This window comes from Dromaius novaehollandiae, chromosome 5 (genome assembly GCF_036370855.1).
Source record: "Dromaius novaehollandiae isolate bDroNov1 chromosome 5, bDroNov1.hap1, whole genome shotgun sequence".
NCBI lineage: Eukaryota > Metazoa > Chordata > Aves > Casuariiformes > Dromaiidae > Dromaius > Dromaius novaehollandiae.
The window spans coordinates 70,710,270-70,737,165 of NC_088102.1; the positions used below are offsets into that span (position 1 = coordinate 70,710,270).

General features: G+C 45.4%; 2 protein-coding genes across 2 annotated transcripts; one reads left to right on the plus strand and one right to left on the minus strand.

Moving 5' to 3' along the window:
- The first annotated feature begins 4,354 nt into the window (after window positions 1-4,354).
- Window positions 4,355-5,290, plus strand: LOC112991683 (olfactory receptor 5J3-like). Its single transcript, XM_026114342.2, has one exon. The coding sequence runs from the start codon at window positions 4,355-4,357 to the stop codon at window positions 5,288-5,290; it is 936 nt and encodes a 311-aa protein (XP_025970127.2).
- A 9,288-nt stretch (window positions 5,291-14,578) lies between these two features.
- LOC112991678 (olfactory receptor 2D2-like) lies at window positions 14,579-26,076 on the minus strand. Its single transcript, XM_026114336.2, has 2 exons — window positions 25,477-26,076; window positions 14,579-15,511 (listed from the first exon to the last, which is right to left on the minus strand). The coding sequence occupies exons 1-2, from the start codon at window positions 26,074-26,076 to the stop codon at window positions 14,579-14,581; spliced, it is 1,533 nt and encodes a 510-aa protein (XP_025970121.2).
- Between the last annotated feature and the right edge of the window lie 820 nt (window positions 26,077-26,896).

Here is a 26,896-nt window from a genome sequence, read left to right on the forward strand (position 1 = left end):
AGATTTGTTTTTTTTTTAAACCTTCATGCTTCTGTCTTATTCCTTGCTAGGTGTCTTCCATGCTCAATCAGGTGTGCCCAGGTTGGGATCCCATTTAAAGTGTTCATAGGGGCAGGGCAGAATGACTTTTCTGTGGGCTGGTGACCTTCATACTCAACATCTCGCTCAACAGCCTAAAAGTAAACAGGAGATAGTTTCCCTGAGTAGAAGGAGGAGGAGAAGCTGTTTCCCAAAGCACTTATCAGTACTACTGAAGATGTGTTCATTCTTTAGCAAGTACGTAAGGGAGATGCAATGCATCATCTGAATTGCTACATGAGCTTATTTCCTGAGTTCACAGCCACCATTAGTCTCCAGGGTCAACCACATGGTCTCCAAATTTGTTTGTGGTGATTGTTCTAGCCCTGCAGGATCCAGCTGGCATTGAGGAAAGGAAATTCTGGCTGCCAGCTGGGACCGCTCCTGATCATTCTGTCCCTAGAGAACACCACTTTGGGCACTTGGTCCCGAGAAGCAGACTTGGGACTCAAAGGCACATGTGGAAACCCGCAGGTATTTTGCAGGGGGAAAGCCTGAGCTCTGCGTGAGCAATCAGACATGACACGTTGTACTTGCCCTGCTGGTTGCAGCTGCCCAAGGCCCATGATGTGACTACTGCTCTCCACTGATGGCCAGAGCTGCTGGCCACGTGTGGCAGGAAGGCTTTTCCGCCCTCCGATTAGCTTCCATCACAGCCAGGACTGCAAAGCTGGACCTTTCCTGGGGGAGAGGGAAGAGAGCCTGATGGCACTGCTGTGGTAGGATATAATTTATTAGGAAGAGCAACAGAGGGTTGTTCTTTCCTTCTCCAGGGCCCTGACGTGATGGTGGATTACCCAGAGAGGTGGTGGAGTCTCCTTCCTTGGAGATATTCAAAAGCCATCTAGGCACAATCCTGGGCAACGTGCTCTAGGTGACCCTGCCTGAGCATGAGGGTTGGCCTAGATGATCTCCAGGGATCCCTTCCAACCTCCGCCGCTCTGTGATTCTGTGGGTGAGGTGATAACAACCCCTCCATCCTTTTTAGTAGCGACTTCGCTTGCTTGTATTTACCTTTTCAACACAAATCGTTGGACATCGGACTTAGCCCATACACGTTCAGGCGGATTTTTAGAGCAAAAAGGAATGCGTAACCCAAGCTGAATAGTCTGGGAAGGCATCAAAGCACCTGTGCTTTTCTTAGAGCACCTTTGGAAAACATTGGGCTATGTCACACTCCCCCAGCCAAGGAGAAAATCCCCTAAGCCTTTGGAAAAGATGTGGCTACCACAAAGCAACTAAAAGCCAAAGCCTTACTTGTGCTTACACGCATGGTAGTACAGCAAGGTGCCAGGGCAGGACCTAGAGCGCTGGCACAGATCACCCAGGCTGGTTAAGTGGCCTGACACCTTCCCTGGCACAACTTTGGGCCCTTCCTCCCGCCCCAGCAGGATGAGCTCGGCGTGGCTGTGGCACATGCCAGGGGCTGTTTGCTGTCGGCGGTTGGGAGCAGGCTGTGCTGTTTTGGCCTGCTCCCTCCGGCACCGTCCTGCACCGTCCCAGGGGACCCGGCACTGCTGCCCTCTGCCTCCACGCGCTGCTGCCATGCCCCCGCTGTGCTCTGCGTGTCAGGACCACGCTACGAAACCCACCGTCGCCGCGTTTGTGAAGCCAGGCCACAGGCAGAGCTATCCAAAACGGTGAACGTGCCCGTGAGGTTTTGCACGGTGCTGGGAGGGGATGGCTGGCCTTGAGCCAGGCAGAGGTACCATGCGCGGGGGGAAGGCAGCCAGCTAACGATGGCCACGCAGTGATGTGATCACCTGGAAAAAAAAAAGTCGAATGTGGCCTACACGCAGCTCCAGGACACGGACCGCCCTTTTGGGCCATTCTGTGCAGAGCTGAGCTGGCTGTTCATCTGGGCAATAATTGCAAGAGTGTGTCATCCCAGCCTGGGCATCACGAGCCTCCTGCTCGGTCTTCATGGTCAGGGCTGAGCACGGAGCCTGGATGTTGAGGCAGATCCCCTGTCCCTGCTGTTGCTTTTGCCCTGTCCGTAGCTCCAACGAGCATCAGGTTGCTTTTAACGCTTGGTGCCTGGGGAAGGGAGAGGCGTGGGTGTACTCCGGGGTGACACGGACCAGGCTGCAGAGCATCAGGAGGTGTGTCCCGGGTGGTGGGGGGAGAGGAGGAAAGCGGGAATCAGTCTGTCTTCAGCCGTGAGGGTCCTACAAATGCTGTGGGAGACAAAGCGGTGATGGCTGGGAAGCGCCTCTGCATGGAGTCCTGCAATGTCGTGGTGCAGGTCGCTGCCGCCCATGCCTGCGTGGCGTGGATGCGGCCACCCCCATCACGTTTTTTCTGCCAGCCCTGACAGGACATATACATGTCCACGCACGGGCGCATTGCCTTCCTCTCCCTGGCCCAGTCGGAGGAGGTGGCACCATTTGTACTCTAAGCCCTCCAGACCTTGACTTTGAATCTCATTCCTGTTCCAAAGTGAGATTTGCCACTGAAGGGAGCAACCAGCCCTGGAGAAACATCTCTTTGCAGACCGGTTAAGTATCATGGTGTATAAAGGAATAGCAGATGTTACTTGGATTGCTCATAGCCCACTGCCTGGCTTTGAGCATGGACCCAAGCTCATGCAGCAAGGCTGTGAGACCTTTTCTTTGCCCTCCTGAAAAACACTGCTGAAGAGCCAGGAGAGAGTCCATAAGCTAAAGCCACACGAACTAAAACATGGACAGAAGTCAAATTGTTGAGATGGTAATGCTAACTCAGGGGCCCAAGAGGAAAAATACTGACATGAAATTGTATAAAACCTTGAGGGGAAAAAAGCAGAAAATCAGAAGAGTCCCCAGGAAGATGAAGGCTCTTCCCAGGGGTGAAAGATGCTGGATCTTTCCAGCCTGGCTGATGCCCACTTGGCAGCAGCCTTAGTGGGATGGGACGGGAGCACAGAAATGCCTACCCCAGCAGCCTGCTAGTCTTCGCTATCTTGTGTGTGCGTTAGCTAATGAATAATTGCTGTGTACTCTTAAGCTGTGTCTAACCTGCTTGCAGTCTTTGTGTGTGTGGCAAAAGATGACCAAGCAAAAGCAGCCCAGTAGAGGAAGGGTTATAATCATGCAAGGAACTGGTTGGGAGGACATAAAAGCAAAGAGAAAATCTCCTGGATGATGTTGGAGATTGAATAACGGAATAAGAAAGCCTGTTCCTCGCTCAGCCTCTCATGTGATATCACCAGTAAATCATAGGCAGAGTGAAGAGAAATGAGGGGAATGAGCAGGAAAACCAGAGTCTGTGTGAGGATCAAGTGAAAGGACCCAGAAGGGATCCACCCTCCTCTGCTGCCTGGTTACCCTTGGTGTCTCCAAGTCATAAGGTGAGAAACATGGATGCAATTCAGCACATCTAAGGCATAAGTTTGATGTCCCACGCTAACATTTTCTTCCCCTGAAAAGGAGTTTCTTGCAGTTTTAGATTTTGACAATAGACTCAGTCTAAGGGGGAATGGCAGCTACCATGGGAAATGCAATTTAATTGCTTCTTCTCCTGCTGTGCTCCAGGGAGGGTGACCCAAGGCTGCAAGTGTTTCATGTCCCTGTGCAGCATGTGCTAAAGCTTGAGGAGATGTTGCTGCTCCCCAGGTGTGTCCGGGAATCTTGTATTTCACTCCACAGTCTCTCTACTCTGTTGCTGCTGCTATGACTCTTGCCGAAATCTGGACAACGAGGTGTAAGTGGCAGCTGCAACATGCTTAGAGGAAACTCAGCACACGTTAACTAAAGCTTGAGTCTGCCTTTCACTGTACTTTGAAGTTCATTGAACTCTGATTCCTGCAGCCAGTGAAAGGCACTACAGGGTAGCATGGCTGGGGGCCTCTGCAAGTAAAAGTGTCTGATGAGCCAAAGCAAGGGAAACCTCACCGATGTTGAGCCTGCGAGAGAAAACAGCCGGGGGGAAGGAAGGTGATTTTTGCACTGAGAAAATCTAGGGTTGTCCTCAAGGGTGTGAATCATGTCTTCCTAAGCTAGACAGCTGGAATATGTTAGAGGAATGCTGAACTCAGGAGAGCCTATTTCTCTCATCTTTGATTAAAAAGGCAGCCTGGGCAATTAGGTGAGATAAAGCACTGTGAGTTTGTCAGATTAGACTTGTGTTCACTGGAAGAAATTTGCATCTATTGATTGTCCATGACTTCTGCTCGCGCTGTCTCAGATACTGAGAGAGCTTTCTCAAGGCGGACAACAGGGAGGATGTTAACACATATTTCTCGCACTTCTTTCTGTCTTCCTTCCAGGTCTCTCCACAGCGATTAAGGACAGTACTAATGGATGAGGAGAACTGCACCAGGGTGACCCACTTCACCCTCTCGGGACTCACAGAGCACCCACACCTGAAGCCCATCCTCTTTGCCCTCTTCCTGGGCAGCTACGTGCTGACCCTGGTGGGAAACCTCAGCATCATCGTGCTGGTCAGGGTCAGCCCCCAGCTCCACACCCCCATGTACTTTTTCCTCAGTAACTTGTCCTTCCTAGACATTTGCTATTCCTGCACCATCAGCCCCCAAATGCTGTTGGACCTTTCAGAAAAACACAAGGCCCTTTCTTTTGCTGGCTGCCTCACGCAGTTTTACTTCTACGCTGTTTTTGCCACGGCTGAGATTTACCTTCTGGCTGCCATGGCGTACGACCGCTACGTGGCCATCTGCAGCCCCCTGCTCTACGGGGTCGTCATGTCTCCCGGCCTCTGCACGCGCCTGGTTGTTGGGTCCTACCTCGCGGGGCTGCTGAATGCCGTCGTACACACGAGCGCCTTGCTCCAGCTCTCCTTCTGTGGCCCTCGGGTCATCAATAACTTCTACTGTGACGGGCCCCCCTTGTTCGTGCTCTCCTCCACTGACACGTGGCTCAATGAGGTGGTGATGTTTGTGTTCGTGGGCTTCAACATGACCATGACCAACCTGCTCATCGTTGCCTCCTACGCCCGCATTGCGGTGACCATTGCGAGGATGCGCTCTGCTGCAGGCAGGCGCAAAGCCTGCTCCACCTGTGCCTCCCACCTAGCAGCTGTCATCATCTTCTACGTATCTGCCGCTTTCAATTACATGCAACCCAGTTCAATGAACTCAACGGAGAGCAAGAAAACTGCATCCATCTTTTATTGTATTATAGTCCCCATGCTGAATCCCTTGATTTACAGTCTGAGGAACAAGGAAGTGAAGCATGCCATGATCAATATTATCAGGAGGAAAATGTACTTTTGAAAGTCATTCTTATTTTATATTGTTTTCCTTTTTTTCCCCCCTCTCTTTAAAGAGAATGTTTCACACAGGCCTCTGAGATTCCTGCTTCCAAAAGTATTTGAAACCTCATAGATTAGGACTAGAAAATTAATTAGTCAGCTATCAGACTGATTGTGCCCAGTGACATAGCTACATCTTTCTTGTCTGAAGAACAAGCTTCTTATCCAGTTACTCTATCCCCCACCATGTAATGGTTATATTGCCACTGTGAAAAACAGCAAAAAGTAAATTTAGGAGCTGGAGATGGTGATGATGTGGATATGCACACAAAATCACAGAACAGTTAAGGCTGGAAGGAACCTCTGGAGTTGTCTAGTCCAAGCCCTCTACTTAGAGCAGGGTCAGCTACAGTGGGTTGCTCAGGACTGTGTCCAGTTGGGCTTTGAATATCTGCCAGGATGGAGAATTCACAGCCTCTCTGGGCACCCTGTTGCAGTGCTTGACCACCCTCCCGGTAAAAAGTTTTTTCTTATGTTTAAATAGAATTTCCTGTATTTCATTTTGTCTTTTCACTGGACACCACTGAGAATAGCCTGGCTCCAGCTTCCCTACCTCCCCCCATCAGGTATTTATACACACTGATAAGATCTCCCTTGAGCTTTCTCTTCTCAAAGCTGAACAGTCCCAGCTCTCTCAGCCTCTTCTCGTATGAAAGATGCTCCATTCCCTTAATGACCTTCACAGCCCTTTGCTGCCCTCGCTCCAGTAGCTTCATGTCTCTCTTGTACTGGGGAGCCCAGACCTGGACCCAGCACTCCAGGTGTGGCCTCACCAGGGCTGAGCAGAGGGGAAGGATCACCTCCCTCGACCTGCTGCCAACGCTCTGCCTAAGGCAGCCCAGGAGGCTGGTGGGCCGCCTTTGCCAAAAGAGCACATTGCTGGCTCATGGTCAACTTGCTGTCCACCGGTCCTTCTCTGCAGAGCTGCTCTCCAGCAGGTCAGCCCCCAGCCTGTCCTGGTGCATGGGGTTATTCCTCCCCAGAGGCAGGACTTTGAACTTCTCTTTGTTGAACTTCATGATGTTCCTCTCTGTTCCTTTCTCCAGCCTGTCAAGGCCCCGCTGAATAACAGCACAACCATGTGTTGTATCAGCCATTCCTCCGCATTTTGTACCATCTACAGACTTGCTGAAGGTGCATTTGGTCCCATCATCCAGGTCACTAATGAAGTGGTCAAACAGTATTGGCGCCAGTGTCAACCCCAGAGTACACCACTAGTGACTGGCCTCCAGCTAGACTTCGTGCTGCTCTTAATAACAGAGCTGAGAGGCAGAGACTCATTATCCAAGCAACTAAGGAAGATTTGTATTCCCGTTGACCATGCTAGTGAACAGCTACACTGATGACTACCTCAGTAATGTGCAATGATAATGTTTCTAGTATAGCACCAGGAGGTCACGACAAGGATCGGAGAGGAGAGGGCATCACACGGTGGCAGGTATGCACATGTGTAGGAACACCAGAGAACAGCACGTAACGTAATCAATCCAAACGATACAGGGGCAGTAAGAGAAGAAAATGGTGAAATGAATGGGATGAGATTATATCAGCAGGAAAAAATAAAACAGAGTCCTCCATGAACACAGGCTTTATGAATGATATGTCTTGTCACAGACTCTCTTAAAGTATATGAACATTGAAATTCCCCTAAAAGTTTTTTCAGCTGCTTAGTACCATCTCTTTTTCCTATTCGTCAAAACTATTTGTTTCTATTTTCCATTTTTGTCAAGCAGTCTGACCGTACTTCCAGAACGCATATGCTGAGTGAATGTGAATTTGAATGTACAGTGTTAAATGAAGACTATTTTAAAAGCTATGATAAAATGTAAACTTTTATTAATGATGAACAAACTTATGTTACATTTATATATCTGAATATTTTTAGGCTGAATCATGAGGTGTTGCGCTACCTGTTTTGTTGACCACCACTACTCTCCAGGATATTAAATGTATAAATTCATGTCCTTGGACTGAGTTTACTCTTCTGTATACATAAAGAACACATTAAATGAGCTGTTCAAATTCATATTCTGAGTCTTCCCTTAAAGTAAGTGTTCTTCTCTAGATTATATTGAGAGGCAGAGGCACTTTTTCATTTCCTGAGCTCAGCACAGAATATGAAACAGCGATGAAGTACAAAACCTGGGGCTCTGAGCTGAAGTTAATGTTCTTTATTTCCTCCTGTGCACTGCTTTATATATAGGTATGCTGAATTTCATTTGCCATCCTCCTGCCCAGCGCCTTCTTGTGCGTGGCTTCTTTGAGAGCACCTCAGGGTGCAGGTCCCTGCGTTGTGCTCTGTGTTTCTTGACTCTCCCTATGCCTTGAGGGTGACAGGGGAACGTCGCCTGTCCTGGGCAGCGTTGCCCATGCACCAAGCGTGTGGCTCAGCTGGACACAGGCTACCTTGCCATCTGGGTAGGGCCTGATGACCCAGCTTGCAGGCACCACCATGCCATGAAGTTCTTTAAGAGAAATTGGGTGCTAATGTCCCCTTTGAGTCTGAGGTGCAAGGTTATCAACTTCCTGAAGCCTGCCAAGATGTGGGCTTGTGTGAATAGCTGAATGCACTGGGACTGGTACTGCTTTTCACATCATTTAGCATTTTTTAACATGTTAACCACATTTAATACCATATTAAGGTGAAGTGTCGTTAAGCAGCTCCTCATCTCAGAGAGATGCAAGGCTGCACCAGCAATCAGCCCTGTGTTGGAGAGGACTGTGGTTTGACATGTGTTGAAGAGGGAGAGGGTGGGAAAGCATCTGGATGAGCCTGGAATTGCTGCAGATCAAGCCATGCTTTTACTGATGGAGCTGGCCATGGAGGAGGCCACATCACAGACTTCAACCCCTCAAGCAGCAGAAAGCAGCTAAGAACCACCAGCACAGTCAGTACTCATGAGCTGGGGTAGTAGTGCTGTTTGGGTCAGGGCCCTGAGAGCAGTAATAAGCCTTGATGGCCCTGAAGAGCCTCACCTGGACCTCCACCCAGCACATAATCCAGGAGCCTCATTTAAGCTCAGCCCAGGGTTTTCAGCCTTTTTCTGAGCTGTTTTGTAGGTGTGACTGGCTCCTGTCTTGTCTCTTGGATAGACCTCAGACCTGCACAGTAGGTAGCTTCCCTCCTAGATGGACCCTTTGAACATACATTGTAGCTCGTCTCTGCCCTTGGATTGTCTCCTTTTGCTCCTGATGGGAGCCCCTGGATGGACTCGGTACCTGGTTCATCACTTGTGGTGTTGGGTTGCTGATGGGCCCTATTACTGGCCCCTGGTGCTTGGGTATAGTGTGCTGGGGGTCTCCTTCACCCTGAGTTTTCTAGCTCTCCGTGCTGCAGCCCCTGTGAAGAGCCAAGCGCTTGCTGCAAGGTGCTAAGTGACTTCTGCCAACTTTTGGTGGCCAGGCGAAGCTGCCTTCTCAGCTGCTGGTGGCAAGGTACATGGAGTTGTTTTCCTTCAGCCTCTGGTTGTATCCTCTGTACCAATGGAGTGGAGGGCTGGGGAGGCGTATGCCAACACACTGGCCCATAAGCTCTCTAACCGCAGGCTTCAGGGCAGGGGTAGTTGTGACAAACCACATGGCTTTAAAAGTGTTTGTTGCCATTAACAAAGAAGAAAGTTTCCTTCTTGTTAGTCTCTTGGAGGTTGTCCCTCAGTGGCTTGTTAGGAAGAATGAAATAAGTTGACTGTGAGCTATCTAAGAAGGTTTCAGGGTCATTAGAGACTTTCTTCCTAATGCCCAGAAGAACTTGTTAAGCTGATGACTCCTGGAAGGGTGGCTGGCCCCCAGAGCGAGCTCCTTGTTTTGGGAAGGAAAGCAGTGTCATTTGCGATAGAAATAGATTTAACCACCTAGCTGCTGAGAGCTCAGAGCGCAGGCCAGCTGAGAGGCTTCCAGTGGGTCAAGCTTTAACTCTTACCTCTGCCTGCTGCTAGACAAGGCCTCTCATTTGGCCTCATTAAAGAATAAGGCATCTCTTATTCTCACTAACTTGTACAGTTCTTGTGCGTTTGTTGGCTTTCGCTAATCAGATGCTTCCTCTTTGCCTGTTTTTCACTCCATAGAAAATCAAATAAAAATTTAAGAAGTCCCTTAGCTATCATGGGAGCCTGGGTTACTTTAGGAAAGGCTCATGTCTGGCTCTGGCTGTGCTCCCCCTTTTCTGGCTTACCTTGTATTAAATAATTTTGCATTTGTCTTTGTATATAGCTGGTAAAGGCCTCATCTATCCTAGGGGCTTCAGCTATTCCAGGGGAGTCTGTGGGAGATGTGGGTTTTTCCAGTACATAGGCTACCTAGTCCAAACTTAATTCTTCTGGGCTCCCTCAGCTGACATAAACTGAGCCTAACTAATGCCCCTGGTGGGCGGCTGGACAGTCTTGGTCTGGGACGGGCAGGGTGGCACTGAGTGGTAGGAATGCCTGCCAGCACCGCATGTCTCTGCTAAGGCTGCAAAGAAAGGCTCGTTCATGGAAATGCCAACAGGTCACACCCCAGCAAGGGCCAGGGGTCAAACCCCAATCTTTCACCTGGCCACCTATGAATGTGGCATATGGTAGCAGAAACCCAGACAACCTGGAGCTGTCCTCGTATCTATTTTATACCTTACATGGCATAAGAGATGGAGAGCAGCTGAAGATACATCACTGAATGCTCTGGGGTTTCTTCTTTTCGCACCATAGTGAGAAAGGCAAGAGCCACAGCTGGGGCAGTAGTAGGAGAGCCCAGACCAGTACGAGTCTCTCCAGGGAGGGCACCTGGGCTCAGGCTGTCAATGCCTGGTACAGCGGTAGGAGCCAGGGATGGGATTATCCCTTGGTTAGGTCTTCTCCTGTGCGGGATGGAGCTTAGCACTGCTCACTTCTGGCGCTAGGACACTAATGAGCGACCACAGTTTCCAAACCTTGACCTTCAGGCAGGATCAGGATGCATCAACTTCACTCAAAACATCTTCCTAATAGCTGCTTATTCAGTGCTGTGATCTTCCTCAGGCAGGGCCAGGAAGCACCAGTCTCACTCAGAAACACCTCAAAAGACAACAAAAAAAACTTGATGCTGGGACTCTTTCAACTAGCTTGCAGAGGAAACCGCATCAGTATGGATACTGCCTATTAAGGCTTTTGCTTTGTTTTGTGTGGGCAAACATTAAAATAGAATGTACACCATGAAAGTTATAATTACCAATTTGTAGATCTGGAATGACCTCTATTTTTAGTGTGTTGTTAAAAAAACCAATCATCTGGATGGGGGGAAAGGGGAAAGTGTTTGCATACCTGGGAGATTATAGGCATACCTGCATCTGTAAAGACTGTAATTCAGCTTACCTAAGTTTCGTAGTTTAAAAACTAGTTGTTTAGCCTCATCTTAAAATAGGTGTCTAAACTGAGCCAGTTTTCCTGGACAGATAGAAAGGCAGAAAAATAGAAACAAATACCACATCACAGATGCCTGTAAGAGCATTGTTTGTATTTTACTTTCTTTTTTTTCCCCCAAGCATATTTCCATTATTAGTCTTTTCAGATAAACGAGACTTTAAGATGAGAACTATTTTCCTAGTCTTCCATTCACACGCAAAACATCCAAACAATGTATTCCTCTGGCAACAGCTGGGGCCTGGTATGTTTTTTATTACAGCTGCAGAGTTCAGACAGAGTTCCCTCAGTCTTATGCTGGCCATGAATGAGCCTTTTTGTCCGGCAGCTGAATTGTCTGGAAAACAATGGGCTGTGCTTCCCAGACCCGCATCTGGCAAGCCAGTCGGCGGTACGCCTCGTGCTCTTCACGGACGTGCCCTCTCCATATCCCTCTGAAGCTTTTCTACCCCTGCTCGAAGCAGGTCAAGGAGCCCTTTGCTCTGCTGTTTTATATCTCAGGCAAACAAATGTCTGTCTAGCTTTTGGACTTTGAGAGTGGTTTATGGAGAATTCACTGGTATTCAGACATTTATGATAGTATAGAAAGAGTTTTCTGCCCATTGACTGTGGAGGGAGCCCAGAGAACCACCTCATGGCCTAGGGAGCTAGCTTGGACGTAGATGCTTAACTTCAGGTTTTTAAAAACATGTGAGACGAATCTCATCTTTGGAGACCAGAAAGCCAGCTGTATCCCGCTGTGCTTTGTTGTAGTTTTCCATATGCTTGATCCAGTTTTCCTGGCACGTTCCTCGGAGGCTTCTGGTGCTGGTTGTTTGTTAGGGATTGGACAGTGGGTTTGATGGACTTTTGATCAGGCCTAATATGGTGACTCTTCTATTTCCACTCAGGCAACATAATGACAGACAGCAGGAAAATGGGACCAGGCTGGAGTAAAATTAGTTTTCTTAGGGCAGCTCTGGTTACGCACTGCCCCCAAAAAAGAAAGAAGCACCAAAATTTCGCTTGAGAAAATTCCTGATTCTCTTTTTAGTGAAGATATTGGGCAATCGCAAATAATAATACTAACAAGAGATAGCTCTGGCATGCTGAAACCCATCATTGCTCTCAAAACAAATGGAAAAAAGCTATGTAAATCATTGAACAGGCAGGAGAATTAAACTTCCTGTCTTCCCAACCACAGCAGCACCTACCAGGAGGAGCCTTTTTGTCCTTTGTACCCACCGAGTTGTCCAACACTGCACTGATTAGAGATTGCCAGAACAGAGGCAACAATAATGTGATTCCTGCAAAATCCCTCTGCTACCTCACCCGGCAAAGCACAGGAAGGAGGTACTTTCTCACCTTTCCAAATGTTGGCATGACTGGGGACACTTATCCATTCTCTTGTTTTGGAGATCCTTTCAGACCTGGTCTCCAAAGACAGAATTTCAGCTCTTGGGTACATTGTTCAGATAAACAGAATGTTTCTGACAAGAGTTTGTTGAGTAAATATATGATTGCCCACGCTAATTAAATTTTGTTTTGTCCATGTGTCCTAGAATTAGACTTTCCAGAGCTCTTCGGGCTTTCTATATTCTGTGAACATATCCCAGCTTTCCTTAATACACCTACTTTTTTCAGCATAGTTGTTGGAAGAGGTAGGAGACAACCAGAGAGAGGAATAGCAAGTACAGCCACAGTTCCTTGAGGAAAATAATGATGGAAACAAATCAGAGCCGACCAGGCCATCTGAAAGAAATTTGCCAGAGAATTTTTTGTGGGTGTTATCATGGAGGCAAAGAAACTGTCCATTTGCCTCTTGTATACAAGAGGGCCAAACATGGCTACCCTAAATTTCACCTAAATCTCAAGTTAGGTAGGATTTAGGTGCTTGAGTCATCCAGCTGCTTAGCTTTATCTTAAAGTAGATACCACAATCCACGGATCAGTCTAAATGTTCCTAAGGCACCTAAAACAAACTTTTCTTTACTCCCTTGAGTACAGTAGTGTTGACACCTATTACTCACATAGTAGCAGAGCTGCACTATGACAAAGAACGGTGGGATTCACAGGGCTTAGCCTATGAAATATGAAATTAGTGGTCTAGGCTCCTTCTATGGGAAGAGAACTACATTATTGACAAACACTGACATCAGGAATAACAGATTATTTTAAGAGATCCTCAAAAAATTTCTCGCTGGCTGTACTGCCCAAAACTTCCATCAAAATCATAGTACTTTTGAGGCATGTATTCATAGAGTACCATAACTGACAGTGATTTTACATGTATTGCTGAAGAAGACCTACTGTTCAAAACCTTGCCGTTAGATTGATTTCATCACTGTTTTCACCTATCTAATGCTCAGTATCAGTTTGTCTTGCCCAGCCTTTGTGGTGAATTGAGGTGGGATGATGCCATTTTGGTCATCCTTACAGTCATGAATTTTGGCCTGTGTTTCAGGTTTTTGCCAAATATGTAGGTTGCCCTCCGGATCACCTACCAGGAGAACATCTTCCAGGCAGATTTGTGCCAGGTGATAACTTCTTAGAAAAGAACACTTCTTGCCACAAGATTGAAGGGAGAAGATAAGATTTTTCCCTTAAAGATACTCTGTCTGCTTTGACTGTACATGTCTTAAGAGATGCCATAGGGATTTGTGCTTGCTTTCTTTTTCCAGCATTGGTTTATTTAGACTTTAAACTCCACAGGGCAAGAACTTTCTGTAGGTTCCTCTAGGTTTGAATTATTCCCATCTAAATTTAATCATTGAAGTGATATGACTAAATGAGGAAGCCTGGTCACCGGAGAGGCAAACTCCCTCTATATCCAGTGGGTGATTTAGATCTAAAAGTTGGAATAACTTTGCAGGTCTTCAGAGCAGGCAAATCCTAATGCAGGCATGTTGTGGCACCCAGATCTTGGCTATAATGTCACTGAGTAAGAAATAAATCCACACCACAGAAAGAAGGAGGCACAGTTGCCTGTGACTGAGAAGGCTATTATGTGGGGAAACCCCCCGCCACCAGTTTTACAGGAATATGAGCACAAAGCACATCTTCCAAAAGGCTAATTTAACTGTCAGTAACTTCAGGGGTATTTTGAAATATTCTTCATACTGCCTGGGTTACTTGAAACCTAAAGAAGATCTGTCTTGAGTTAAAGAAAGAAAATCCCTCTCTGAGACTCATGTCTGATTCTACCCGACTCAGATCGGAAAATGAAAAGCCATTGGTCAACTGTCCACACGACGCAGTAGAATTGAAGGCTCTTGCCCCATCAGGATTCAGAGTTGGACCAAAACACAGAGGAAATTAAACAGGCAGAAATCAGATGCAGAAGTAGCAAAGTCGGTTGCAGAAGCAGGGTTGAGAGAATACCCACAGCACAAGGAAATAAATACTAGTTGCAAACATCTGCGTCATTTATTGGAGATGGCAGTTTTGTTTGCTAACCAGCCATAGCAGTCTTCAACCAAACCTTGAAATGAGAAGTGAGGCTGTTACACTTCCTTACACTTGTGACAAAACACAGAACAATACAATAGAGGTTGACAAATCTGGAAGTCTGAAGAGAAATCACAGCAGTAGTTAATGTTAGCATGGCTTACCTTTGCTCGTATTTTGTATTTCTACTTTAGATGAATTACTGTCTTGAGACAGGCTGAAGTGACAGTGTCTACAGGTCTTTATTTATTTTTTTAAGCCAAATTCCAAAAGCTATTTAGAAAGTTATATGTATGTAATTTCTTTTTGTTAGGCCCTGTTGAATTTAGCACATTTTATCTCAGCCTTTGTAAAACAAATCTAAAGCAATAATTGCAATTAGAGAAATAACCTCATCTGAGCACATCATTCAGCTCAGAGCTGGATTAAATACTACCACCCTTGTAGACTCTTCAGATAAACAGGGATTTGTGTCTACTGATTGCCCTTCTCAAAGCACACTTCATGTCCTTGTTCCTGAGGCTGTAGATCAGGGGGTTCAGCATGGGGGCCACAATAGTGTAAAACACTGCCACTACTTTGTCCCCGTCCCGTGGGGACCTTGACTTAGGATTCATGTACATGCAGATGGCTGTCCCGTAGAATATGGTTACCACCATCAGGTGGGATCCACAGGTGGAGAAGGCTTTGGATTGCCCATGGGCAGGCTGAATCTGCAAAATGGTCAAAAGAATTCGGCCATAGGAGATGATGATCAGGAGAAAGGGGATGAAGACGATGAGGATGCTGAAGGTGAAGACCACCATCTCCATGAGGGCGATGTCGGCACAGGCCAAGGCCAGCACGGCTGGCACTTCGCAGAAGTAATGGTTCAAGGTGTCAGGCCCGCAGAAGGGCAGCCTCAGGGTGAGGCTGTTGATGACCATGGAGCTCAGCAGGCTGCTGGTCCAGGAAGCCGCAACCATGTGAGAGCAAAGCTTCCTGCTCATGACGATGGTGTAGTGCAAGGGCTGACATATTGCCATGTACCGGTCATAGGCCATGACTGCAAGCAAGATACACTCTGTCATGCCAAAAGCCAGGGAGAAATACATCTGAGCAGCACAGCCAGGGAAAGAAATGGTCCTCCTCTTGGTCAAGAGGTTCACCAGCATCTGCGGGATGTTGGTGGAGACATAGCAGATGTCTAAGAAAGATAGGTTGGCAAGGAAAAAGTACATGGGTGACTGCAGCTGGTGATTGGCTCTGATCACTGTAATGATCATGGTGTTCCCAACCACTGTGAACAGATAAAAAACCAGGAACACTATGAAAAGAACAGTCTGTGTCCTTGGCTGGCTGGAAAGGCCTTGAAAGATGAATTGTGTCACTATGCTTTGGTTTTCCTTGGCCATTATTCTTCCAATGGTTTAGCTGTCAAGATAAGAAATAGTAACAAAATCAGCTCAAATCTGTTGCAAGAAAAGTGTAACAGTAGCTCGTATTTCACTCCCTGAAAGGGGGAAAGAATCTACCATGGAAAATCATGTATTGCAGATGCAGCGTAGCGTCCATTTTGTATTCAGTAGGGAAATGAAATGAAAAGAAAATGTTGACGTTTTCTCATGGTAGATTTAGCTGCATACCAGTTCATAGTGGTTGTGGTTTAATTACATTTAACAGAAGAATACCTAATTTATGAATTTTAATTCCCAACAGACTGACTCTTTTTTTCCTTAAAAAATAATAAAAAAATGTGTTAGATCAAAAGACAGCATTAAAAGCTTACTTCTTAATATTCTTTCTTAATATGGGAAGTAACATGAAAGACCTCTGCAGTGAAACTGGCCTTCAAACACTTTCATTATAGCAAAACTCTACGTTATCAGACAAGTATGCCTAGATCCTTATCCTTTTTCTGCAGTAAAGCCAAAATATTCAACATACAGACCATACTTAACAAAGCAATATGACCAACCAAGTTATACATCTAGGATTTTGTGGCATTCTCATTGCTGTATCTTCTAATGTTCATTTTCTGTCTTTCCACTATGTTGTCCAAGAGTTACTTAAGCATTCATCATGATTTGAAAGTTTTGGAGTAATATGCTCATAGTTGTTGGATCCTGGATCTTTGCGCAGTAAAAGGAGAGTAGCAGAACGCCTGCATTAATAATGCTGTGGAAGACACAAATAAATGCCATTTGATATGCTGTAGGTTATCTGGGGCATCTGCAGGTGGCTATCAGATATGACGCACGGATGTTGGGAGACCTGTGCTCCCCTGGAATGAAAGCTGGACAAATGACAGGTCACACCAAGGTGTCCCACGTAGCACCAGGCAACTAGGATGCTACTCAATACAGTCAGTGGACTCTGAGGAGTGATTCAGCTGACCAGCTAGTAGCTGATGACTTTAGGTACCTCAGCTGCCCCTGAGAAGCTGAGTGGCCTCTTGGGCTCCCTTGACTTGTGCCTCACTGACTATAATAGAAATACAGGTGCGTAGCATGCATATGTATGCCTATATATAGATGCCTAAATCGTATGCATTAACCTGAAACTGAAACCTGTCCCTTGTGCTTAAGACCGAAAAGACCTGAATTAGCAAATACACTGTCAATGGAAAGTGTTGATAAATGAAGCACGTCTGCAAGGCAAACTGTTCTTGTGGGGAGGTGAAGAAATACTCGTAAGAAGCTCACATCTAAGAGGTGGATTAGCTCAGCCCAGGATCAGCACCTGAGGCAGTGGCTGAGCTATCATCCCACTCAGCACAACCAGACGCCTCTGTCTCCACTGCAGCCCAAGGGACCTGGACTGCCCACCACCTATCTTTCAGTCAGCGATGGCCAGGTGCCTCTCCTGACTTTAAAGGCGGGATTAAGGTGCCTAAGCATTGATGTCTCTTGCCATTTTAGATGTGCTATTGTATCCAAGACATCTGTATGGGACAGGCAGATATGATACAAGTGCTGCAGGAGACTTTCTGTTATCTGGAGCTGCTTCTGGATCCCAGTGAGATGTCCTGTGCTGTCTAAAGTGACAACAGGTACCTGAGCCTGGTTCCCTGTGTATATTTAAGCCAATTGTCTAACTCCCATTATAGTCAGTGAAGATGTGGTCAGTAGGGTTGAAGGAGCGATTCCTCTAACATTTTTAGAAAGAAATGAATTGTTCTTTAGACTCTGTTGACCAACTCAACTAGATCTTCACTGACAACTGTGTGAATGTGGCAAGCAGCTCATCTCATATAGGTACCTAAAGTTAGGTGAGGTGAGTCTGATCCCTGATGTTTAATGAGATTAATCCTATCCTTATTTAAGACATGAACTCTCTAGACCAGGTGGACTCTTGATCAGCTTTGATGCCAACTATGAGAACCTGAGTAGTGTGAAATTCAGTATCTTAACATTGATGCAGAACTTGCAGTATGATCTCTCTTTCATTCTTTTAAGCACATATACACACAAGCTTTTTAAAGCCTGTGCCAACAGGAACAGCTACCTTCAAATTCTGACTGTTCAGGCATTTACAATTACACCACAACATTGTGTAGGCACAGAACAATTAAATTTTGCCTTCAATAAACAAGTTATGGTCATGTTTCAGATGTATATCATACCACATTAAAAAAGAAACCCTCAGGATACGAAAACTGTGTAAGCCTCTGGGAACAGGGAAGGAAATCTACTCTAGCAATAGTATAAATTAGTAGAGTGGAATTGTCCTTAGGATTTCATTTTCTAAATACTTTGGAGTATCCGAGAGTAAGTGGCTCACAAGAAAATGTTCTGTGCACGTGAGATTTGCACTCCTAAGTCACTTACCAATTTTTGAACATCCTTTCCTTATAACATATTATTGACATGAATATATAGCAGCTCTGAACTTTCAGTCTTTTGATTCTAAAGCACTTTAAAGGATGAGAGTCATCTGCTTTGTAGGTGAGGAAAATGTAGGCAAAAAACAAGGTTAAGTACTCCGCTCAAGGTTAAAAGATGTTTCCTGAAGTAACTATCATCTCCTCATGGCTTATCCACCATCAGTGACAAACATACATCGGACCCATGTGAATTCTCATACAGACTAAAACACATTGAAAGCATCCTGACACATCTCAGTGGTCAAGATCTGTAGAACTAAAGAATGCTTTTTCCGTACCTGAAAACACTCCGTCTGCGCAAAGGTTGAAACCCATCCGTAACAGCAGTACTGATAGCAAAATAATCAAAAGGAAATCTCTCTCTCACACACAAAAATCTCAAGAAGAAATGTGTCAGATAGTTGTAGATGAGAAATAAATGCGGAGTGGCTTGGTCTTTCCCAAAGATTTAACTCATTAAAGCAATAACAAAGTGGTGGAAGAATTGAAATCACATCGTTTCAGAATTTTCCTACTGAGACACAGACACAATAATTTTAATGCCGAAGGGAAGTGGTCCCAAAGGTAACATTGCAATTACTTCTTGCAAGCACAAACCCAAGTATAATTTTATTTACATCACAAACAACTGTAGTTTTGGTAAAAGTTTTTAAAATTGCTTCCTCTCTGTTCAAGACTTTTTGTAAACTGTACATTATGGTGAAATTCTTAAGAGACCAAATGTTTAAATAGATCTGTAGATTTTTATGTGGAGAAGATTGTCTAAACATGGAATTTTATCCAGTTATTCCAACTTTGAGCCCAGTGGCTTCTGGAAGGGTGAAACACATCAGTACTCAAGTTTTGATCTGAAGACATCGGGAACTGGAGAATCTGATGCATCTCATAAAGTGAACTCCTCATCAGATGTCTAAAAGTAAGGTAGGTAGGGCTAAGGTAATAACTCAGTGTAATGGGGGAAAATAGCGACTTTCAGAGCACAAGGGAAACAGTGCTTCCTTTTTATTCGACTTAGAGGAATCAGCGCTTCTAGAGAGTGATTAATCTCAACTGTCTGCAGAGGTGAGGATACGTGCCTATATTTGGTCAAATGACTCATCACAAAGGCTGGTGGCATGGGAAGGTGGCTGTGGGATGGACAATCAGGAGGTTCCCCCTTGCAGCAGGTATTCATCCAGTTCCTGTCTGTCTGGACCAAAGACAGATGTCTCAAGAAGCTAGAAGAGTTTTGGAGAGAACTGTCTTTGATTCAGTAAACGTTTGGTTTTTCTGGAACATCAGATGTTTCAACCACAAAACTTTGGGCTTGGAGTCTGGGCTTGTTTCATGACACATTTTTGACTGCATGTCAGTTCTGGATGAGTTGTGCTAAAGGTTCACTCAAACTTTTGGGGCCTTAAAGAGAAGTGAGAATCCCTTCAGCGCAATCATGCCTGGCTCAGTCATTTTGGAGGGGATTCATCCTACCTCTCTTTGGCACATGTAAAACTGAGTTTTCAAAGTGTAAGCCAGTCTTTTATGCTACCCCACTAGTCAATAGAGAAATCCACGCACCTATAGAGGTTGATTTGTTGGATCCATTGGACTTAAGTCCCACTAGTCTTAACAGTGTCTGCCTCTCTGGGTTAGCCATTTAGGCTCCCTGTACATGAGGAGCAGTAGGTAGCTAGAAAAAGAGCGTGCAGATGCTGTAATACTGGGAACAGACATATCTGATGCAGACAGTCATTTAGGTCCAGTTTCCCTTAGGAATATAAGCATCTTCAATCAGGAGGAAGGGGTGCACCTATCCCTGAGGAGAAGTCACCACCTATAACCCTCTTTCGGAGCTAAGTGCCCATCCAAAGCCTTCCTCAAAAACACAGACACCTGTTCACTTCGTCGGTCCTGTGGCCAAATGGCTACAACAGTAGGAAGGGGAATGATGTCCCAGAGCTGTGATTTTGTCCTATCCATTTTCTCATTCTCACCGGTGATTCTCTGCCCTATAAGCTGCTTGTTGACAGAGCGGGAAAAGTACATCAGAGATGGATCGTATTATACTCATCCGCTTTCTTATATTCTTTCTCTGAATATCTATTTCTGGCTGTTCTCAGAAATAGATACCCCTGGGCTGGCTGCCTGGTGTCCCGCTGCAGAGCTATTCCCACACTCCCAGAAGTGGAGCTGCCCAGCGAGAATAGCAGGGTGAGGATACAGGCAGTGCTGTCACTGAAGGGCCAGCTGGAACGGGTGGTAAAATGTTGGCAAACTCTGTCCGGTGAGCCTTTTTTCACAGTGCTTCGGGAATATTTCCAGTCCTGACTTCTCTGCAGTTGCTTGCTCGCATCTCCACAAATGAAGTCTTCTCTGGCATGCGCTTTTGCACCAGGATGTTGGGAGGAGAAGCTGGATTTCTGAAACCAGTTTCTCTCTCATAAAAAAATCATCCTTGTAGTTGAATAAAATAAGGGGGGTTCAAAATAAAGTGAGAAAAGGACCCTATGTCAATGAAATCCCCACACTAGTCATCACTGGAAGGTGTGCACTTCACATTTGCCACTGAAAATCAGACTTAATCTGTTTTCATATCTGGCTAATCTCACATAACCACTGAGGGATGAAAATGAAGTGTTTTCACTTGTCTAATCCCAAATATCAGGGATTCCTGAAATTCCGGGTGAGCCTTCAAAATTTTTTGCATGTGTCTTTGTGGTTGTTAACTTCAGATGACACCAGCACAAAGACACTAACTTTTACTGCTTAATATAATTACATAGACCAGTTGTGGATTGTTTAATGTCTCCTGAGCCACTCTGAAACTCACTGCTATAAGTCATTTCTCATAGCAATGCCTTGTACTCTTAGAAAGTGTGTGCTAATCAAAATGTACAACCAGAGCACAAGAATACACTGCAGTTGTGAATATTAATCCCATGGCTCACTTAGTGATTTGCTGTGGAGAAGGGGTTTCTTAAGGTAAAAGAGATTTTTTTTCCTCAAGAAAAATCAAATATATTAGAAATGTATTTTTCTTCATTGTTTGCAAGGCAACCAGGGCAGCATTTCCCATCTGTCTTTTGTATGTTGTCAGATTTGAAAACTCACAGTGGAGAAGAGGTTGTGAATGATTTATTTTATTCCTTAAAAATACTATCTGGTTGTGAAATTCATTTTGTGGTATATGTGGAATGACTTTAGAGTTATTCCAAGACTTTGGGGATCAAGAAGAGTTAGGTTCAGTGTTTTAGTGCTGTTCTCTCCTTCATTTCCTCTATATGTTTCGTATACAAAAGGTGCATATACCTGTCATGACCACCTTCCTTGTATACATGGAGGAATATAAATTTGGAACCAAAGACATTCAAAACTTCAAACCAAAAACTCCTACTAAAGAAGTTAGCAGAGTGACTCTAATAACACTTTGCTGTGATAGCTTGTTTCATCTAAGTATGCTGTTTTCCAAAGAAAGTTTTCTTCATTTGCTTCAATACTTGTGCACATAAAATACGAGATGAACTGTTTAGATGCGGTGCCTGGGTGCAATTCATAGGGCCAACATATACACCGAGAACAAGGAGATTAAAGACTAATAAGTAACTATCATTCACCTCAGACTGTGCACATACACCCATGTAAATGTGCACACACACACACACACACACACACACATGCACACAGAGTAGTGTTTACTACCTTGTGGTACTTTGCATCTTCAGATATTATAAAATATATTTCCTCTCCTTGAGAAGTTGTGCATCCTTGAAGACTTACTATCACATAAGATGATGGTTCTGGTGATTCAGAGTGAGGTTCGTGTTTAATTCTTTCAACTTGGAATGCAAAAGGAGGGGTTAAACGCCCCAGGACAGCCCTCATCAATGGAGTCTTAATGGATTCCTTGACTTCTCCAGAAGGATCACTTCTCTCACAGAGATTCACTCTCTTGCTAGTACTAGTCAATCAAAACTCAGCTTTCCTGCTACTATTTCCTGACCTAGCTGGAAGTTGTCAGGGCTCTGAGGGCATTAATAGACCTTAATGGCCCTGGCCACCCTCACCTAAGCCCCCCTGCCCATGGGCTCAGGAGTCCCATTTAGGCTCAGCTCAAGGCCTTCAGCCCCTTCCTGAGCTGTGTCATAGGTGTGCCTGTCTCCAGTCCTCTCTCTGCCTCCTGGACAGACCATGGACTTGCACTGCAGCTAGCTCATCTCCTAGATGGATCCCTCAGATGTATGTCGTAGCTTTGTCCCTGTTTCTGGTTCTCTTTTGCTCCTGATGGGACCCCCTAAATGGACCTTAGACATGGTTTATTGCTTGCCATGCCTGAGGCGGTCAACAGACCCTGTCACCAGCCTCTGGCTCAGCCTGTTGTGCCTGGACCCTGTGGGTCTGTGCCCTGCTGGGAAGGGCACTGCTTGATCTGGGGTCCCCTTGGCTCCCTGTCCCTTCCCCTGCCGGATAGTAGCAGTGTGGACCTGTTGTGTGAATGTGCCTCTACTTCTAAACACCCTTAAATGCTGAAGGAAAATACAACTCAGCCTGTCTAACCCAGGTATGAAATATCCCTGAATATCTTCAGTATTAAGTCTCTTTCTTTTTTTTCATAAAGCTTCTTGTAGATCAGATTCAGGGCTGAGCTCTGATGTTCTGCTCCATCTCTCCTTGAAGCTGTTTTCTTTCTATTTCCAGCCTATCGGGTGCAGTATAGATGACGAGGAGCCCTCATCCTACTAGGTGTATGCATTTTCTGCCCTTGCTGCATGGCCCTTTGGATAGATGGTTTTCATCCAGCTCACTGTCCCAGCTGACTGTATGGTGAAATAATTGCATTGCTTATCCCCAGTATGTAGTCATTACTGGATCTCTTTCTGTATCTCTCAGCTCTAAGTCCCAGTTGCTAGCAGAAGCAGTCACAAAGACAAAAGGTTACCTCTGTTTTGAAATGAGAACTAACGGTCATGAAGAGGAACAGATTAATTGGACTCTAAAGTCTCTGCCTTATTTTGTAGCATAAGTCCGGTACAGAGAATGGTCTTTTGGGGGATGTCCTGGATCTGAAAACAAAAAGCCTGGTGTAAAGTTCCAGTTACTTCACTGTCTCCCTCAGCTTGTTGCCTCACAAGTCTCTTACTTTGAATTACTTTTCGGGGAGCTGGGTCCATTGAGCCTTGGGACCTGGGCAAGTTCTCCTTCCCAGCATGATGGATGCTAGGCTGTTCCCAGGTCCAGCTGGTAGTGAGGCCAAGCACCGATCCCTCAGTGCATAGCTAAGAGTACAGTTTTTTTTTAAGAAGATGGGAATGGCTGCAGTGGTCAGGCACTGGGCTTAGCCTGACAAACTGACTGGCAACTGGTCCCCTTTAACCTCCTTTCTCACCCAGGATGCTGGGTTAACCTCTTATCTCCATTTTTCCCCTACTTGCTCTTCTCCAATCCACGGTGATGCCCCAGTTTCTCCACCATTGCCTCCTCCCAAACACTCCCCCCCCAATTGACTCTAGTTTTGCTACATCTGCACCCAAATCTGCTATTCCTGATACCACCACCTAAGTAATCTAGGCCTTATGTGGTGTTACTGATATGGTTCCTAGGCACTGCTGGCCTTGTGAGGGTCTGCTCCTCAAAGGGTCCCTACTACTCCTCTTCAATCATGTTGAAGTCTGGCCATCTCTCATACAACTTCTGAATCACCAGTGAAAATCTGGCCATCCATCGCTCTTATTTTGTCAGCTTCTCACACTGTTTGTTACAGCCAGTGGTTTCTCATGCCTTGTCCAGTCATCTCTCATGTTCTGTTCAGTCAGCTTAACCTCAGGCCAGGGGCTCCTAAATACTTTTACCTTTTCTAAGGTGAAGATAGAGCTGCAGGTCGGTCTGAAACACTCTGATGTTTCTACATGGATAAGATCCATGTCCCTGGTTTTGTGCATCTACAATGGAGACGTGCAATTCATAGTTACTTGCCTCTGCTCACTTTATTATCAAAGCGGTGAAATACGCCTCTCTTAAGGTGATTCCTCCTAAGTGTGGTGCATGAAAAGAGCTTCTCTGTGAGCATTTTGAGACAAAACGCATCCTTTTTCTCTGCTGTTCCCTCGGGGCTTTGGGTGATGTGGTCTGCACTGGCATTGGTTCTGCTAGTGAATACATATTTGAGAGAGTGGTGACCCCTCATAGATAACATTTTCCATTTAAACCCATAGCTGGGACTTGCAAATTTTTTTCCCTAGTTTTTAAACTAGATGGATTTCCTGTGTCAGTAAAGGATCCTAGTAAAAAACCAAAACCCCAAAATCTCCTTGCTTTCAGACCTCCACAAAGTCAAATTATCTCCAAGTAGTACTGCAATTTTATTGAAATGAGGAGCTGTCAGTCTATGAAGGTTTCCAGTCAGCTTTAGAACAACCAATAAAAGTGTCTCTCCTTCAGGGCTGTTTTCTTGTTTACTCACTACCACTGACTTTCCCTTAGTTACCAAATCTGGATGATGACCTTCAGCCAAAGATGTCATGTATTAGAATTGATTGCATCAAGCTGCGTCTGATTGCTCAACCCTATCTGGGGAATGCACATGTGCAGCTTTCATTTATTTCAACTTAAAATGAGCATTGACCATTCGTAATGTTAAACTTGGCTTCTGCAAACTCAACAGTTGTGGTCATATACTGCCAATTGGAAATGCTTCTGGTATCACACCTGTTAGCTTGGTTTTATTCTTAGCAAACACTCATGAGGATCTGGATCTTTGCCCCATCATTCCCTCTTGAAGATCTGTCATTGTGTCCGAAGAGGAACTAAATAATGTGAGGGATGCTTCTCCATCTGAGAAACACAGCTCCTTATGGAGTGACACCAGGAGTAAGACATCTTTGAAGTATGGCATGTGGGAAAGGAGAGCAGGTGAGGCTCTGAGTACAATTAGTGGACTAAGATTAAAGGGTAAAATCAAACAGTATAGCTACATCCTGACAGGGTAGAAAGGAGGCAGTGGCTCGCTAGCTCTTGGCAGCAATGACACCCGCAGGCATTTAGGTCCTCATGATTGCTGTTTTCTCCTGTTGCCTTTTTGTTTAAATGGTCAGTAGCAAAAAGGAGACAAAATAGACTTGGACATTCTTGAAATTTAGTTTAATTTATGGCATCCCTTTACCAGCTTGATTTTTTCTGAAAGGAAACAGAAACTCTTTCTAGGAGCCTCTTGAGGGCAGCCCTCACCTCTGTGTTTCTCAGGCTGTAGATGAGGGGGTTCAGCATGGGGATGACCAGGGTGTAGGCAATGGATACCACTTTGTCCCGGTCCAGGGAGTAGCTAGAACTGGGGCGGAGGTACATGAAGATCATAGTCCCATAAAAAACTGAAACTGATATGAAGTGTGAGGCGCAGGTGGAGAAAGCTTTGTACCTGCCCTCTGGGGAGTGGATCCTCATGATGGTTGAGAGGATATAACCGTAAGAGACAAGGATGAACATTACAGTGCTGAGTACAACAAAGGTAACAAAGACAAAAAGCACATGTTCGTTGAGAGTGGTACTGGAGCAGGAAAGCTTCAGTAGCGGAGGAATGTCACAGAAGAAATGATTGATGACATTGGGGCCGCAGAAGCGCAAGCTGAACACTGAGCTGACGTGCGCTATTACATTCACATGGGCTATCACGTAGGATCCCACAGCCAGTTGAACGCAGACCTTTTGAGACATGGTGACCCTGTAGAGCAGAGGGCTATAGATGGCCACGTACCGGTCATAGGCCATTGCGGTCAGCAGGTAGCACTCAGCGACTACGCACACTGCACAGAAGTACATCTGAGCTGCACACCCTAGCACAGAAATGGCTTTCTTTTCTGCAAAGAAGCTCACCAGCATTTTGGGAGCAACTGCTGAGGAATTGCCTAAGTCTAGCAGAGAGAGATGGCAGAGGAAGAAGTACATGGGGGTGTGGAGTCGAGAGTCGAGCCTGATTAACACAATCATGCCCAGATTCCCCACCAAGGTGGTGATGTAGATCAGAAGGAACAGCACAAAAAGAATGACCTGCAGCTCTGGAATATCTGTGATTCCCAAGAGAATGAACTCATCAACAGTTGTCCTGTTTCTTCTGACCATTCTCTTAATGAACATGTGTCTTTGAGAGGGACAAAAAGCAAAGAACACAAATTGGTTACAAATCTAAACTCTAGACAGAAGGATAATTCACAATGACAGTGGGAATGTATTCCACTTGACAGGAATGTAGAAAAAGAAAATTGGATGCCGCTTTATTTTAATAGAAACCTAGCTGCCTGTTAGTACACCTGAACTGGGTGCTTAACTCAATTCTCTTGAAAACTTTGCTGTTCTTACACCTTTATCACTCTCGGAACGGTAGCCTCAAAGAAGGATTACTTTAGTTCCATTACTGAGATTGTTCCAGGAAAAAGCATAAACCTGTTATATTTTAATATTTCTTGCTCAGTTCTATCGTTAAATTTTTCTCAAAAGCTTGTCTTGTGTCCATGGTGCCTAGGAGAGATAAAAGGATGATTCTGGTTATTTACTCTGCTGTTGCTGAACAGTGGAGTAGTTCATTGCTCCCCCCTTACATGGATGACATTTAAACTGGCCAGTGGGTTCTGAAGAGGGGTCCTTGTAAGAAAACACCCTCAGATTAAAGGGAAAAAAATCCATATAGAAAAGCAGCATATATTAAAAAGCAGATAATTTCATTAAAGTTTATTTATTTGCTGATCCCAAATATAACAACTCAAAGGAGAAGGTGCGGCAGTGGAGCAGTGCAGTTGAACTGCTCCATCACGTGGCTCTTCCTTCTTCTGCATCCAGGAGTGCATCGTAGCAGTGCTAACGGCAGGACGAAAGTCCTGTCCTGACAAAATCATGCTTGCACTGTCCAACAGTAAGAAAGGAGTCATGTGTAAATACCAAGAAA

What these genes read in the sequence shown, in the direction of transcription:
- LOC112991678 (XM_026114336.2), bottom strand. Translation starts at nt 26,076, where the DNA reads ATGGTCAGAAGAAACAGGACAACTGTTGATGAGTTCATTCTCTTGGGA. An exon ending in TCAACGAACATGTGCTTTTT is followed by an intron (nt 15,512 to 25,476) that starts GTCTTTGTTACC and finishes ATAATGGCCAAG; the next exon opens with GAAAACCAAAGCATAGTGAC.
- LOC112991683 (XM_026114342.2), top strand. Translation starts at nt 4,355, where the DNA reads ATGGATGAGGAGAACTGCACCAGGGTGACCCACTTCACCCTCTCGGGA.